Raw genomic sequence first — 16,145 nt, 5'->3', positions numbered from 1 at the left:
TTGGTGTCCAACAGTTGCCACATGCTGCAGCAGCAACACATCACCCATCCTGCCATCACTGTCATATTTTATTCAATTTATTAATAAATTACCCTAGTATCCCCACTCTTTAGGCTTTATTATAATTATTTTTTTCATACACACCAGTATCGATCTTATACTTAACAAGCTATCTTTAAGAAAAAGAGAAAAAAAAGACTAGCGATCTAAACATAAAGTTCATTCAGATCAGGTGCACGCCCACCCGCTGAGCAGAAAATTCTGCCCTATGACACACTTTCTGGAACTCCTAAAGTTGATTTTGAGGAATTTTGAAAGATTGGTCCAGGTACACAGTGAGTCAGCATAGGACATAATTGAAAAATGGCACTGAAGCATATTTGCGGACAATGGGGGAATTCAACCTTAACCAAGAGGATTGATTAATTATGAATGAAGGTTACATTTGACTGAAAATGAATAAAGTAGAAGAGGAGGATAAAGTAAATGTCTTCCTCACCATGATGAGTCCAGATACTTTTGATGTGGCGCCTAACTAGTTTTGCCTGAGTGACCCCAGTGCAATGGAATATGCTGAAATTAATAAAATTCTGGTCTCATATTATAGCACGACTAAGAATGAGATTGCACTCATGAAAGGAAGCAATTGCCAAGTGATACTGTTGCAGATTACATTCTCGAATTAAAGAAACTTTCTCATCACTGTGGGTATGACGCAAACTTAGAAATCAACCTTGGAGACATGTTTGTAGGAGGTCAAAAATACAATAAAATCCAAGACAACCTTTTGAGCAAAGGAAAAGTGCTGACATGAAAATCGATGAGGCTACAGACATGGAAATGCCAGAGAGGGTGGGATTTGCCACACCCACCTGCTGCCGTGATCTTCCGGTCCCACTGTAAGCCAATGGACTTCTGGCTGGGGCGCTGCCTCTCCCTTGGTGGGTCCCGTCCACGATGAGGCTGGAAAATCCCGGCCATAGTTTCAAATTGCAAGGGAGCTCTTTTTCTTAGCTGGCAGGGGAAGCCAATGGATTTCAGCGAGATCCAGGTCACGGCAGCCAAGGTCACAGTCTCAGAGTTGGAAATTTAGATGCGACTGTTGCCATGTTAATTACCAACCATTTAAATGAACCCATAAGCAGTTAAAGTGCTGTACCTGTGGGAAAGACGGTTATTCAGACGGGACGCAGGAGAGGAAACAGCAATGCTTCAGGTCGTGGTAAAGTTAAGGCTGCAGCCTTGCACCAGCCCAAGGTCATGGTAGATCTAAAGCTAGTTCAGGATTCTGGAAATCCTCGAACATGCATATGATAGATATGGCAATAGAAGTTGATGTTATTGAGCAGGAAGATCAAGAGTTGAACTCAGAGAACAAGAAAAACAACAAATAGAAAATGAAAATAAAATGACTATAGATATAATTTCAGACCCCACAGTAGAAAGCAAAGTCGGCGATTCACAACTTACTATCACTGATAAAGCTGCAGCCGTGTCTGTTATCTCAGAAGGGGAGCACAAGAAGTGTCTAGGTCACATTACCTTATACAAAACTGGTGTGAAGCTGACTAGTCAGACTCATGCCTTAGGCACAGTTAGAAGCAGTAAGTAAAGAGTTGAATAGATGAGAAAGAACAGGGACAATGATGATATTGAAGAACAGTGAATGGGCCGCACCCATTTTGGCTCAAAAAGTAGACGGGTCCATTCAGATTGTAGAGATTATCGGACAGTAAATAAGGTGATCGAGAATGATAATTGCCCACTGCCTACCAGTGAAGGTTTGTTTTCTAATTTAGTGTTCAGTAAGATAGCTATGTCAAATGCATATTTGCAACTAATTAACTGACAAGAGCAATTAAATGCTTACCATTCATACATGCAAAAGATAGTACCAGTACAGAAGGTTACCATGTGGTGTGTCTACTGCTCCCACAGTGTTCTAGATTGTCATGGGTCATGGATCAGGTACTAAGTGGGATGAAGGAAGATGACACTCTAATTAGCAGTAAGACAAAGAAAGAGTGCATTGTAAGGTTGAACAAAACCCTAGATTGACTTCAAGGGCAAGGCATCAAAGCTAAAAAGCACAAGTGTTGCTTGATGGTGTCAAGTGTAACATACATGAGTCACCAAATAGATGTTCGAGGTATCCACCCAACACAGGAGAATCCTAGAGGGGTTTTGAAAGCAAACAGACTAGAATAAAGAGAATAAAGAAGAACATAAAGCCTTCACAGGGATTGTTGTGTATTATTCTAAGTCCACCCCTGACTTAGCTAACACATTTGCTCCCCTGCATCATCTGCTTAAAGGTGGAATAGATTGGAAGTGGTCAGTGGAATATCAGAAAGCACCTGAAGAAGTGAAGAAAGTATTGACAAGTGATGTTGTTCTGACCCATTATAATCCCAAGAAACAATTGGTTTTAGCATGCAAAGCCTGACCACAGGGGTTAGACATTATCTCACAGAATGGAAGATGGTGTAGAGAAGTCCAGAGCACCTTCTCCTTGTACTTCAATGAAGTTAGAGCAAAATTACTTCCAAGTTGAGAAAGAGGCATTAGCGATCACATACGATGTTACAAAGATCCACAAACACTTGTATGATAACAAGTTTACTCTGTTAACTAACCACCAACACCATTCAATTATATTTGGTTCAAAGAAGGGAACATCATCCCTGGCAGCAACATGGTTTAAGAGATGGGCATTGATTTTGATGAAACAAAAACAGAATTACCTGGAAAAACTCAGCAGGTCTGGCAGCATCGGCAGAGAAGAAAAGGGTTGACGTTTTGAGTCCTCATGTCCCTTCAACAGAACTAAGTAAAAATAGGAGAGGGGTGAAATATAAGCTGGTTGATTTTGATGGCCCATCATTATGAAATTAAATATCGGAAGCCAGCCAGTCTTGCAAATGCAGACGTCCTTTCGAGATTTTCTGTGAAGACCGATTCATTTCTGCCCATTGAGTTCTGTCTCAATTACTTTAAATGCACAAATTACATGCCAATGTCTGCCAGAGAAATTAGTGAAGAAATTTGCAAGGATGCAGTGCTCAGTAGAGCGTTCAGTTATGTCATCAATGGCTGGCCTAAAAAAATGTGATGATGAGAAATTACCAGAGTATTTCACACAAAGAAATTAACTGAGTGTAGATCAAGGCTGTCTCCCATGGGGTGTAAGAGTCATATGAACATACGAATTAGGAGCAGGAGTAGAAAACGCAGCCCCGTGAGCCTGCTCCACCATTCACCTGATCTGAATGTAACCTCAACCCCACATTCTTGCTTACCACTGATAACCTTTCACCCCCTTGGTAATGAAAAATCTATCTCGCTCTGCCTTAAAAATATTCAAAGACTCTGCTTCCACCACCTTTTGAGTAGGAGAGTTCTAAAGACTCACGACCCTCAGAAAAAAATTCTCCTTATCTCTGTCTTAAATGAGTGACCCTTTATTTTTAAACAGTGAGCTCTAGTTCTAGATTCCCCCACAAGAGGAAACATCCTCTCCATATCCACTCTGTCAAGAACCCTCAGAATCTTAAATGCTTCAGTTAAGATGCCTCTTACTCTTCTAAACTCCAGTAGCTACCAGCCTAAACTGTCCAGCCTTTCCTCATAAGACAGGCCGTCCATTCCTGGTATTAGTCTAGTAAACCTTCTCTGAACTGCTTCTAATGCATTTACATCTTTCTTTAAAGGGGGCCCAGTACTGGTACACGATACGCCAAATGTGGCCTCACCAATGTCCCGTACAACTGAAGCATAACCTCCCTACTTTTGTAATCAATTCCCCTCACAATAAATGATAACATTCTATTAGCTTTCCTAATTACTTGCTGTACTTGCATACTAGCCTTTTGTGATTCATGCACTAGGACACCCAGATCCCTGTGAATCTCAGAGCTCTGCAATCTCTCACCATTTAGATAATAAGCTTCTTTTTGATTCTTCCTGCCAATTTCACATTTGTCCACATTGTACTCCATTTGCCAGATCTTTGCTCACTCACTTAACCCATGTTACTTTGTAGCCTCCTTGCTTCCACTTCACAATTTACTTCCCTGGCTATCTTTGTGTTGTCAGTAAATTTAGCCACCATCCCTTAACCAAGTATTTATATGAATTGTAAATAGTTGAGGCCCCAGAACTGATCCCTTTGGGAATGACTTCCTTTTTACAAAACCATGTTGACTCTGCCTGATTGCTTTGAATTTTTCTAAGTGCCCTGCTATAACATCTCTAATAATAGCTTCTAACATTTTCCCTAACAGATGTTAGGCTAACTGGCCTGTTGTTTCCTGCTTTCTGACCCCCTCCCTTTTTGAATAATGGAGTTACATTTGCTATTTTCCAACCTAATGGAACCTTCCCCGAATCTAGGGAATTTTGGAAATTTAAAACCAACTATCTCACTAGCAACCTCTTTCAAGACGTTAGGGTGAAATCCATCTGAGTGTAGGGATTTGTCAGCCCACAGCCCCAACAATTTGCTCAATACCACTTCTCTGGTGATTGTAATTTTCCCCCGAGTTCCCCCCTCCCTTTCATTTCCTGATTTACGGCTATTTCTGGGATGTTACTTGTGTCCTGTATAGTGAAGACCGAAGCAAAATACCTGTTAAATTCATCCACCATCTCCTTACTTTCCATTACCAATTCCCCAGACATTCTCTCTTTAGGGTCAATGCTCACTTTGTTAACTATTTTCTTATTTAAATATCTATAGAAACTCTTACTATCCATCTTTATATTACTAGCTAGCTTTCTCTCATACTTTAATTTTTCCCTCCTTATTAATATTTTTGTCATTCTTTCCTGTTCTTTATATTCTTTCCAATCTTCTGACCTGCCACCCATCTTTGTATAATTATATGCTTTTTCTTTTAAGGTTGATACTGTCTTTAACTTCTTCAGTTAACCATGGATGTTGGGCCCTCCCCCTGGAATTTTTTGGAATGTATATATTCTGAAATATCCCTTTAAATGTCTGCCACTGAACTTCTATTGACATATCCCTGAACTTCATTTGCCAGGTCATTTTAGCAGGCTCTGCTCTCATGCCCTCATAACTGCCCTTATTTAAGTTTAAAAGGGTCATTATTCTGCTAAAGTTTCAAGATTGTTAGAGGATTTTCATCAAGAGCACAGGATTAGTCTGTATGAAAGCAGTCGCAAGAAGGCAATTTGTGACATCCAAAAGTAGATGGAGATATTGAAGAGTTGGTGAAAGTTGTGAAGTGTGTCTCAGAATGAGAAATAGTCCAAGGTTCCATTCATTTCATGGTCAAACACACAAAACCATGGGAACGAGTACATGTCAATTTATTTGAAGTGGAATCGAAAGGGTACCTTGTTTTGGTCGATAGCCAGAACAAATGGATAAACGTTGAGTCTCTACCCAATACCACAAGTTCCAAAACTATTGAGGTTTTGAGTATTTGGTTTGGAGTCTATGGCCTGAATCTTTCAGTTGGTGGACGGGCTTGGCGGGGGCGGTCATGGAGCTGACCACTGCCCACGATCGGCTCCGCGCTGCCATTTTATGCGGGTGGGCCAATTAAGGCCCGGCCAGCGTAAGGTGTGAGCCGTCGCGCTCAGCGGTACCTGTGCGGGTGGCTCGGGGGGGTGGGGAAGGGGGGGGTGGAGAAAGGAGGGAGAGTCGGGGCCAGTGCTCTCTCACACACATGCTGCCTCAGAGAGATTGAAGCACATTTGAAATAAATGAATAAAGGGTTTGAAAATTTAATTAAACATGTCCCCTCGTGTGACTGTGTCACATGAGGTGGGACACATTTTTATATTTCAGAAAATGTTTTTATTTAAGTGGTAAAAGCTTTAGGAAACCTCATCCCGCTCGTGGATGAGGTTTCCTAAAAAACGTGAAGGCTCCTGCCCACCAACCTTAAGGTCGGACGGGCAGCGTAGACAATTACATTAATTAATTCATTAACGGCCTTAATAGGCCTATCAGTTATCGGCGGGTGCGCAGCCGACTCCAACGCGAGCCCGCCGAACGAAACATCGCGAAACAACGTGATTACATCAGGACGCACACCCGATGTCATCACCCGTCATTGTACGTTCCGGCCTGTCGGGCCCGCCCCCGCACGCTGAATGTAAGATTCAGTTGGGCCCGAGGTGTTAGTGTCAGATAATGGTCCACAGTTTGTCAGAAGAGAATGAAATATTTCTGAGTAAGAATGGACTCTAACATACTGTAGTACCACCATATCACTCAGCATCGAATGGTGCTGCAGAAGTAAGTGTACAGGTTGTGGAGAGGTCTCTGCAGAGGTATTTGCTAGGTGACAAGCTGGGCAATAATTTCCACATTTTTCTTTGACACAGGCTGGACAATTTTCTCTTATACAATTATCTCACAAACTACAGCAGGTTGCTCACCCTATGAGTTAATGTTTAAACATGCTCCTAGGACAAAGGTTTAGTACCAATGGCAAAGTAAGAGAAAAGCAAGACAAAGTGAAGGTAAGTCACGATGCATGAAACTTAGAGAATCCAGTGTTTGGTAGAAAGTTATGGTGCAGAGCCACTGAGGCGTTAAAGATAAGCGTGTGATTGGAGTTGTTGGAAAAAGACTAGATGCATCCACTTATCTAGTAAAGATTGTCAGGCTGTTAAATGGAGATCATTTACTTGAAAGAGGAATTCTGACAAAGGGATAGCATGAGAAACCTCCTATATTCCAAATTTCCCCAACAGTCCCCAGTGAAAGTCAGAAAGTGATAGTCACAACGAAAGTGAAGCCTAAATTTTCACTCCTGAATCAGTTAGTCAGAGTCAAGAAATTTCTCGACTCCACAAACCTGACCCAGGATAAACTGCCTGGACCCACGGGATTTTCATTCCAGGAGAGTGGGTTCCAACTGGAGCCAGACCTACTGCCCCTTGAAACTGCACAGAGGCACCCACATGGGCTGCCAAATACAGAGGCAGGATGGTTAAAAAGGCCCACCTTGGTGCTCTGGAACTTTGCTCCATTTGTAATAACAGTACAACAAAAAACAGCTCTCTATCCCTCACACCGCTTCACCTCTCACATACTCCCCATGCTCCATTCAGGTCAACTCATGCCCCCCACCCAACCCCATGGCCTCTCAAAACCTGCATGTCAATATACTCCTCTATCCACATCCATGGCTCATCATACCCTACATGCCAACCCATAACCCCCACTCATCCCCATGGCCCTTTATAGTCCCTATACCAATTTAGTGCTAATTCATGCAAATCCATGGCCCCCACCCGCTACCCTTTTCCCCTTACCACCCTCCATGCCAACTCACCCAGGAACCACCATTGGCAGACCTCAGGAGCCTTGCTAAGATGAAATAAAATACATTCTAAGTATCTATTACAGACTTTATTATATTAAAAAACCATAATTGATAAAAGTGCATTCAATACATTTAAATCCCGTCAATCACTTAAGCCCTGACAAAACAAAATTTGCACTCAAAGCCCCATATCAAAGGTACCTCATCTCTTTATAACCACTTAGAGCTGCAAATCAAACTGAACTTACAGGCCCCCCACTGTGATAATGATAGATTGTGGAAGCAGTCAAGCCGAAATAATGCTATAATGATAGCACTCAGGCTTATGTCAATAAACATTGATTGAAATTGCAAGCACTGATTTTTTTCAGCTGCTGGCTGTTTTTTTCAAAATTTAAAGGACAGGTGATTTAAAAGGCTTGACAGATCCACAGGCCTTATTCACTTTTTACGCACATTCATGTCTACTCTTAACAATCTCAAAGGGCTAACTGACCTCTCCGAAAGGGGTACTCGACCTCTCCAAAAGGGTACCTGGCTTGTCCAAATAACTGCAGTAGGTTTTGACCTGTCAATCAAATCGTAAAGCCCAGGAGTTGTGTTTCAAAAACCTGGGTGACCAAAATTACTTCCCCCATGCCGGGAAAAATGGTGAGTGCCGGATACGGATTTGGACTTCCATATTCCAGGCTCTAGTGCTGTTTTGGCTAAGGCCAAAGCCTTTCCAGCCATGTTAAAATTTGGGCTTGAAAGTTTACCAGTATCACAGAATCCATCTGCAGAGCAAAATGGGCCGTGTTCTTTGATTAAGACAAATCATTAAGTGGCGGATGTAGTCAAAGGCAAAGTTCAGGTTAGACACAGATGTTGAGACAGCAGAGTCAAACTAATGAAAATGGAAGGAGATACCTAGGCAGAAAGAGAAAGAATCCACATAGGTTAATCGAAAGTATGAAGGAAGAAAGAAGAAAAAACTTCTTTTCAATATTTCTTGTCAAATGATGATATTTTTGTTGAACACATACTGATGTTAAGGATTTTTTTTTTTACATGAAAATTACTCTGGTTTTATATGTTTTGGCTGTGTTTATAGTAAAAACAAGTATGTAAACCAACCTTTTAAATTTCATGCATTGTTGATATTGGGTTAGTCATATTGTATTCTGGGAGATTATGTACATGTACTATTTTTCATTTTAACGTTAAGGTTTTTTTTAAATAAGTGGGGAGGGAGTGTAGTATAAGAGCTGCCCTTTCTGTTGGGGCGGTGTAAATAAAGTTGTTCAGTAGTGGTTGCCCGCAGTTGAGCATGTTAGTCTTACAGTGCAGTACACAACACTAAAGGATTTAACACAAAGGGTTGCCCCATTAACCTAATACGAACAATATGACAATATTATAAGATTCATGTGTTAAGTAAAGCACAAGGAGAAATTTAAACATCCAAAGGGAATTGCCAGACAGTAATATTCGTGAACGTGAAAATCTTTTATTAAGTACTGAAGACCTAATCCATATACGACCCTGTGTCATTACAAATGCAACTGCAAACATGGTACAGATCAATTAAAAAAGTCTATATTTTACAAGTACAAAATAAGTTCTGCAAAATACAAATAGATTAAAGCAAATTTTTATCTCACACGGTCCGAAAAATGACTTGTGTTGTACGTTTCTTCTAGATCACCCTCTATGCTTGTAGCACCAGTATAAGATTACTTTAAAGTAACTTTTTTATTTACATTCAAAATGGTTACTTGTTGATCATAACACAGTTTATACATTAAAAGAAAAAGTTGAATGGTATTAAGTCTCAGCATGAATGCAACTTCCGAAACATTCTCCTAGAATCATTCCCTACGTTATAAAATGTCCACCAAGAATCCATTTTTTGTCATCCCTTATCTTCATTGTACAGAAATCTTAAATAATCTATTGAGTAACGCTTTCTTTCTGTAAAGGCATTTTCAATCACAATCTTCCACAGCAAACCACAGGGGGTGAGGAAACGATCACAGCCATGTACTATGCAATAGTAATGGCACCACGCAAATCTGTACCTACTTTACAGAAGCAATGGCAAGATCTGTCAAACTTTTGGTTCTGAAGCACATTAATACAAGAACATGTGGAAATTATTGCCAGACCCAAAAAGCCTGTAAGTCAACACCAATGAGCCCCCTTTGCATTGTCTACTTCAATCCCTTCTCCCTTCAGAAGGGCATCCAATTGACCCTCGATTCTCATTTATAGACATCCAATTTTCCCTTGACCTCATCCATAACTCCCTCTTTTAATGGCCTTTCCTGGTGCTTATTCCACATCTGGACATAAACAGCAGTTATTATTGCACGTAAACAAAGCAGAGTCAGTCTGTTTCTCTCAAATGTTTAATTCCAATTCATTATCAACAAGAATCATTTTAGGAGGATGATTTAAACTGCACTTGTACTGTCTGCTGGGTACTGACATTTTAAATATTTAGCTGGGCTATAAACAACTAATTGCTTAATTACAAAATGTCCTTCCAACTTCCTTATTCAAAGCTTTGAGTTCTGCAGCCAATAAAGCACAAATAGCCTTAAGGTCCTGTGGCCTGAACTTATGAATCACATGACCTGCACTCACTGGCTGGTGGAAAATCTGACCGTTAATGTCCTCAAACGCAGTCCAAGGCTTGGGTTGAGTTTTACGGACGTCACGGGAACATTTTCAAACAGTGTTTTGTCACAAGACTGCAGTGCAATGCAGATCCATAGTGATCTAGTGGAATAACTGTTGGGATGCTAATTTTGTATGACAGGTGTCAGTGCAGTGCTATTGGCCCATTCTGTCAGCTAACAGTTGACTACATGCTGTAGTGGAATTTTAGAAGGAATTGCTCAAAGGAATTCACTCCAACTATTATGATATGCACAGAATATTTTATCAAGGGATACCAATGAGTATGGGGCCAACTGGGAATAGAGTTCACTATTGAGTCCCGCTTCTTTCATTTCAGCCCCTACAAAGGTAGCAAAAGGGAGTGAATAGCCAAGAATGAAATAGCTTTTCTAAAAGTTGCAGCTGTGGTTAGCAAGGCAGGTCTTCTGATCTGCTTCACATGCACTCAACAAGGGCGTAGCAATTCTTTAGAGGTTGAATCGAGGCACAGGAACACATCAGGAGCAAGACATGCCGGAGCTGGGAGGCCCCATGGCCCCACCATAATTGGGCCTCAGGCCTGTCACGCCTCTAGAGGCTGTTTGCCACTGTGCAGGCAAAATGCCTCACCAGCAGCTACCCTCAGGTAAGCCACGTGGTGGGGGTAGGATAATGGGGTGGGGGCTACCAATTGTGACCGGCAAGAGCGCTGTGAACTTACCTTTTCGGTGACAGCCACTTACTAGGTCCCATCTGTGCCAAGAGAACCTGAGCCGAGCAGACCCAATGCTCAAGGGCTGTGTGCAGCAAAGTTCTAAAACAGGTCTTAGGCCCCTCCTCATTGGCACATGCAAGGGGATGAACACCCACTTTAGCTCCCAGAAGCAGGAAAATCAGCCCAAGCCAATGTGGCATTTTCCAGGCCTTCAAACTGTACTACAAAATTGGTCAGTTCACCTTCGGAAAAGAGGTTAGGCCCAGAAATTTTAGGCCCAGAAAATGGTTGTAACAATGGGCAATTTCTATCCTCGTGGTTATTTCTAAGCAATACAAAGGCAGCTCTTTTGACTACTAAGTGGAACATGCAAAGAAAACCGCCTTGACTCACCTTAACTTAGGGAAAGTATGCTTTTTGCTGGCTGTGCATGGAGCCGCAATGAAAAGGCAAGGTCTACCCACACTCCCAGTCAGAAGAGAATAGATGGGGGTATGGGGCCTACAAGGGCAAGAGGAGTAAACGTGGGTGAATTCTTGAATGGTAAGTAGGCAGTGGTAGGGGTGTAGAATTCTAGAAAGCAAATTCTCTTTGTAAAGTAAATACAAATCCTAAGAGAGCAAATTCCCAAAGATAGTAACCACCTTATCAAAATGCATAAAATAGAAGAGTTTAGAGGGCTTAAGAATTTCTTCACTGTTATTTAAGTGACATTTGTTTGCTAATTGTTTGGTAAAATACACCTTTCAAAAGGGCGGGGTAGTCCTTCACCCGGAAGAGATGGCGAGAGCCGTGATCTATATCATAGTCAATTGCCTTGCCAGCTACCAAAGCCCGCAGATTGTTCTCGTGAACCTGGTCACCTACAGCAATGACATACACATCAACATTAGCCGCTTTTGCTGCTTGCGCCTGCTGTTCTATGGTGTACACCAGATCTCCCTGGGATCTGCCATCACTGAACATGAGGATCTTCCTTTTGGCATTCTGGCTGTTGGCCTGGTAGTTTGCAATCACGCGACTCAGGACGGCTGCAACATCTGTCGCGTCATTCATGAACTCCATCTGCTCGATCCTCTCTGCAACATCATCGTAGTCATCAGAGAACTGCGCCTCTAGCACCTGGTTTTTGCTGTACTGAATCAGTGCAAGGCGCACCGAGATGTCAGGTTTCACCTTGGCCTTTAGGAACCGCTCTGCCAGCCGCTTAACAAAAATCTTGGTGGTCTCAAAGTTCTTGCTCCCTACGCTGGTGGAACTGTCAACTACAAAGGTGATGTCTGTTGACACGTTGAATTGAACTGCAGAGAAAACAGCCACTGTTAATGCTTTCAGCAATGGACAAAACAAGTCTATGGCCATTTAATGGGCGTTGAATCATCCGACCTCCAAGTTACTGCCCATGCCCATGTGTCTTGGCAGTCTGATCTACAAATCTGAGGTCACTCAGTTTCTACTACGTACTACCCAGTTTGCCCTGTTTGTGCCAGTTTCCATTCACTATGACATCTGTGCCACCACCCCCAACCTCCCAACCAGTCCAGCAATGCCTTGAATTTAAAATTCTCTTCCTTGTATTCAATCCCCTCAATGGCTGCACCCTTCTCTATCTCTGTAACCTCATCCAGCCCTACAACTCTCTGGAACCTTTGCACTCCTCCATTCCTGGCCTCCTGCACATGCCCAGACATTGATATTGCTCTTTGATAATATCTTGTGTCATTTTACAATGCTAAAGGCACTATGTAAATGCAAACTGTTACTGTAAAGACAGGAAACATGGTGGGGAGCAACAGCATGAAGGTTGTTTTTTTTTTAAGTCGGGCTTTGTAGACATGTTTTTGCCAGATGCTGGGGAAGGCTACCCTCCAGCTGGACGTGAACTTGTAACTTTGGCCGTACAATATTATCAGAGTTTTGGATGAGCTCCAGTTCATGGAGGATGCAAAGTGGGAGGCCAGCCAGGGGGCACTAGAATAGTCAAGTCTGGATGTTGCAAAGAGAAGCAGGGAGCAATCTTCATTTGAAACACCAGTGTGAATGCATCAGCAGCTGTCAACAGTATACTGCATGAGAAAAGGGTGTTGATTGGTTGGCAAGTCAACTCTGATTGGTCAAGGTGTTTCCATGGAGAATGCGCCAGGGAGCTATTGTACCCCATGCTTCGACAACATGTCTCTTTTTCAGTAATACTCAAGTTAAAAATGAATGTGATTAAACAAAGAGGCCTGCTAAATTCACAAATACAAAAGATGATGTTAACAGTGTGTTCGAAAGATATTAATCTGATATTAGTGCTTTATCTTTTGCTGATGACCGGCCTTGTGGATAATGCTACGTTTGGGAAAGAAACACTTTTGACAACCAGATTGGAGCGATTGATCTTTAAAATACAAGACTCTGTACTGAAGCCTATCACCTCAACTACATTACGACCCAAACACACTTCATGCTGCAAGAGGGTTAATGGATCAGAAGTCAGTTGCCAGAGGGCACGAGGCATTTAGTCAATGCATAAAACTTTGTTAACTGGGCACTGGCATTGGTAAGTGTTTTCTTTATTCGTTCTTGGAATATCGGCATCGCTGGCTAGAGTAGCACTTATTGCCATTCTTAATTGCCCTTGAAAGATGGTGTTCAGCTGCTTTCTGGAACCACTGCAGTCCAGGTAGTGCAGACACAGCCACAATGCTTTCTGTAGGGCAGTTAAGAGTTAACCACATCGCTGTGGGTCACATGTAGGCCAGACCAGGTAAGGACAGATTTCCTTCCCTAAAGGACATGAGTGAACGAGTTGGATTTTTTGAACACTCTGACAGTTACATGGTCATTTTAATGAGACCAGCATTTGGCATTTCGACTCTCCTTGGTTAAAAAAATTAGGCAGGAGCCTACCCAGGGGAAGAACGGCTGCTTCACGGTTATTTAGAGGCTGCTAAATGGCCGGGGTGGAGTTTACGGCCCTCAGGGACAGGAAGTCCCGTTTCAGAAAGCTGCCAGCCTCTTATTGGCTGGCAGCTCTCAATGTACCGATAGTGCCAGCAGGAGTGGTGGCCACTGCCAATACTACACTTGGGCAAAGAGGTGAGCTGCACTGGATTGGAACTTTGTTACTGTCCAGGGGGTTGGCGAAGGGGGAATTGGGGCCAGAGTTTGACAGGCCATGGCAGGCAAACAAACTAGCAGGGGTTTACGTCTTGGGGAGAACCCTCCGATGAGCCCAGGGTAAAAGACACCCCCTGCCCACCACCAGCTTGTGCAGGGAAACATGCCAGCATGGCTACTTGGCATGGACAGTGGGTAAATGGGCATTAATTGCCCACTTCAGGGCCTCAATTGGCTCTCTGGTGGGCAGGCTGCCACCCCACTGCTGATATAATTGGTGGGGGCAGGAGCGGGTGGTAGGTAGCGGTTAGGCCATCTGCTGGATTTAATGTGCCCCCTCATCTTTCAAACCCATTGGTGGGGGAGCGCTAAATCCAGACCCATGACTCAAACATTAGTCAGGGCCTCTGGACTACTACTCCAGTTACATTACCATTATGCTAACATCTTTGGAAGATGCTATGGGCGGAATTTTCACCTTCGTGGGCGGACACGCAGCCCGAGTTTGAAATGATGCGCAATGCTGTCGGGCGAGCATCCTGATGTCAACACGCAGTCGCGCAATAGTTTGGCCTACAGGCGCGTGCAGGAATTGGCAGCGCGCCTGCCAACAGTTAGAAGGCCTATGAAGGCCATTAAAGTATTAGTTAACTTAAATTTTTTTGCTGCCTTTCCAACCTTACGGTTGGCAGGTAGGGGGAAAAGGCCAAGCGCGGCCTTTGTATTTTTTTGGCCACAGGCCAGATGAGGTTTCCAACATCAAATAAAAATAAGATTCAATTTTTTAAATTTAATTTACAACCTGTCCCTACTCATGTGACTTTATTTCGAATTTTTTAAACTTTTCATCTCCCTGAAGCAGCTCTGTGCATGAGCAGATTTCCCCGCTCACCCTCCTCCCCCCTTACCCAGGCAGCGCTGAACCCTACCGCTTGTGTTTCACGCTGGGCGGGCCTTAATTGGCGGTCCGGCCGCAATCGCGGGCGGCGGGCGGCTTGCCGTCTGAGCCCGCCTGACAAGGGCAAAAATTCTGCCCTATATAACAGAACTTGATACCAATACTCAGGTAAAATGTCAATGGAGAATTACCTTATTGTGTTCAAAAGAAATCACACTAAACTGGTTTAATGCAGTCGATGAAAATTACATCGAGTCCACACTCCCCGGTTGAGAGAAAAGTAATTAGTTGCCATGACTGCAAAATGGTTTCAGATCAGCAAAGCCATTCAAACTGCTCAGCTCAATATCTAGAAGAGCCTGCACTGCAGAATCTGACCACGACTGCATTGGTTCCAGAGTTCCAGCCCTCACTGCACTATATAGAGCTCCATTGCCACATCGATTGTGCTGTGCGAGTCGGTGGGAGGCCCACCTGGTGTAAACCACGATAGCCAAAACAAGGCGGGATGAGCCAACTGGCCACTTGAGGCCGAGGTATGCTTCTTAAGAAAGTGACCTGTGGGAGAACTTCTTGTGAGCCAGCAGGGGCAAAAGTATCGCCGCCCCCCACCCCCACCACCCCCAGCACCACCACGACCACCACCCCCCCACCCCCCACCCCCCCACCCCCCCACCCCAGGCTCCATGAGAAGTTTGTGGTTCGTCCCAGCTCTGGCCTTCCCCTGATCATGGTGAAACACCCCCTCCCCTTCAAGGAAACCCAAATCCCCACAATCGACACTAGACTCTTCCCCAGGTTTTTAAAACTATTCTCTTCACAAGATGTGAGCATCGCTGGCTGGGCCAGCATTTGCTGCCCCCCTAGTTACCCTTGAGAAGGTGGTGGTGAGCTGCCTTCTTGAACCGCTGCAGTCCATGTGGTGTAGGTACACCCACAGTGCTGTTAGGGAGGGAATTCCAGGATTTTGATCCAATGACAGTGAAGGAACGGTGAAATAGTTCCAAATAAGGATGGTGTGTGACTTGGAGGGGAGCTTGCAGATGGTGGTGTTCCCATGCACCTGCTGCCCTTGTCCTTCTAGGTGGTAGAGGTCACAGGTTTGGAAGGCGCTGTTGAAGGAGTCTTGGTGAGTTGCTGCAGTGCATTTTGTAGATAGTACATACTGCTGCTACTGTGCATCATTGGTGAATGTTTGTGGATGGGGTGCCAATTAAGTGGGCTTTGACCTGGATGGTGTCAAGCTTCTTGGAGTGTTGTGGGAGCTGCACTCATCCAGGCAAGTGGAGAGTATTCCATCACACTCCTTGTGCCTTGTCGATGGTGGGCAGACTTTGGGGAGTTGTGAGGGGATTACTCACTGAAGAATTCCCAGTATCTGACCTGCTCTTATAGCCACAGAATCTATTTCAGAACCATTTGCACAGACCCTTGGCTGTAAATACTAACAATCCTGCTCAAGTAGGACTAAATCCAT

At 43.5% G+C, this 16,145-nt stretch overlaps 1 protein-coding gene across 1 annotated transcript in view; it reads right to left on the bottom strand.

Moving 5' to 3' along the window:
- Positions 1-8,776: 8,776 nt before the first annotated feature.
- Positions 8,777-16,145, bottom strand: part of col6a1 (collagen, type VI, alpha 1) — a 99,828-nt gene continuing 92,459 nt past the window's right edge. The window contains exon 35 of the mRNA XM_078551561.1: positions 8,777-11,966. Coding sequence (XP_078407687.1) covers positions 11,365-11,966 — 602 coding nt within the window. The 3' untranslated portion in view covers positions 8,777-11,364. The remainder of the gene's footprint in view (positions 11,967-16,145) is intronic.

This window comes from Cetorhinus maximus, chromosome 11 (genome assembly GCF_964194155.1).
Source record: "Cetorhinus maximus chromosome 11, sCetMax3.hap1.1, whole genome shotgun sequence".
NCBI lineage: Eukaryota > Metazoa > Chordata > Chondrichthyes > Lamniformes > Cetorhinidae > Cetorhinus > Cetorhinus maximus.
The sequence above is the reverse complement of the archived record's forward strand: the minus strand, read 5'-3'. Positions and strand labels throughout refer to the sequence as shown.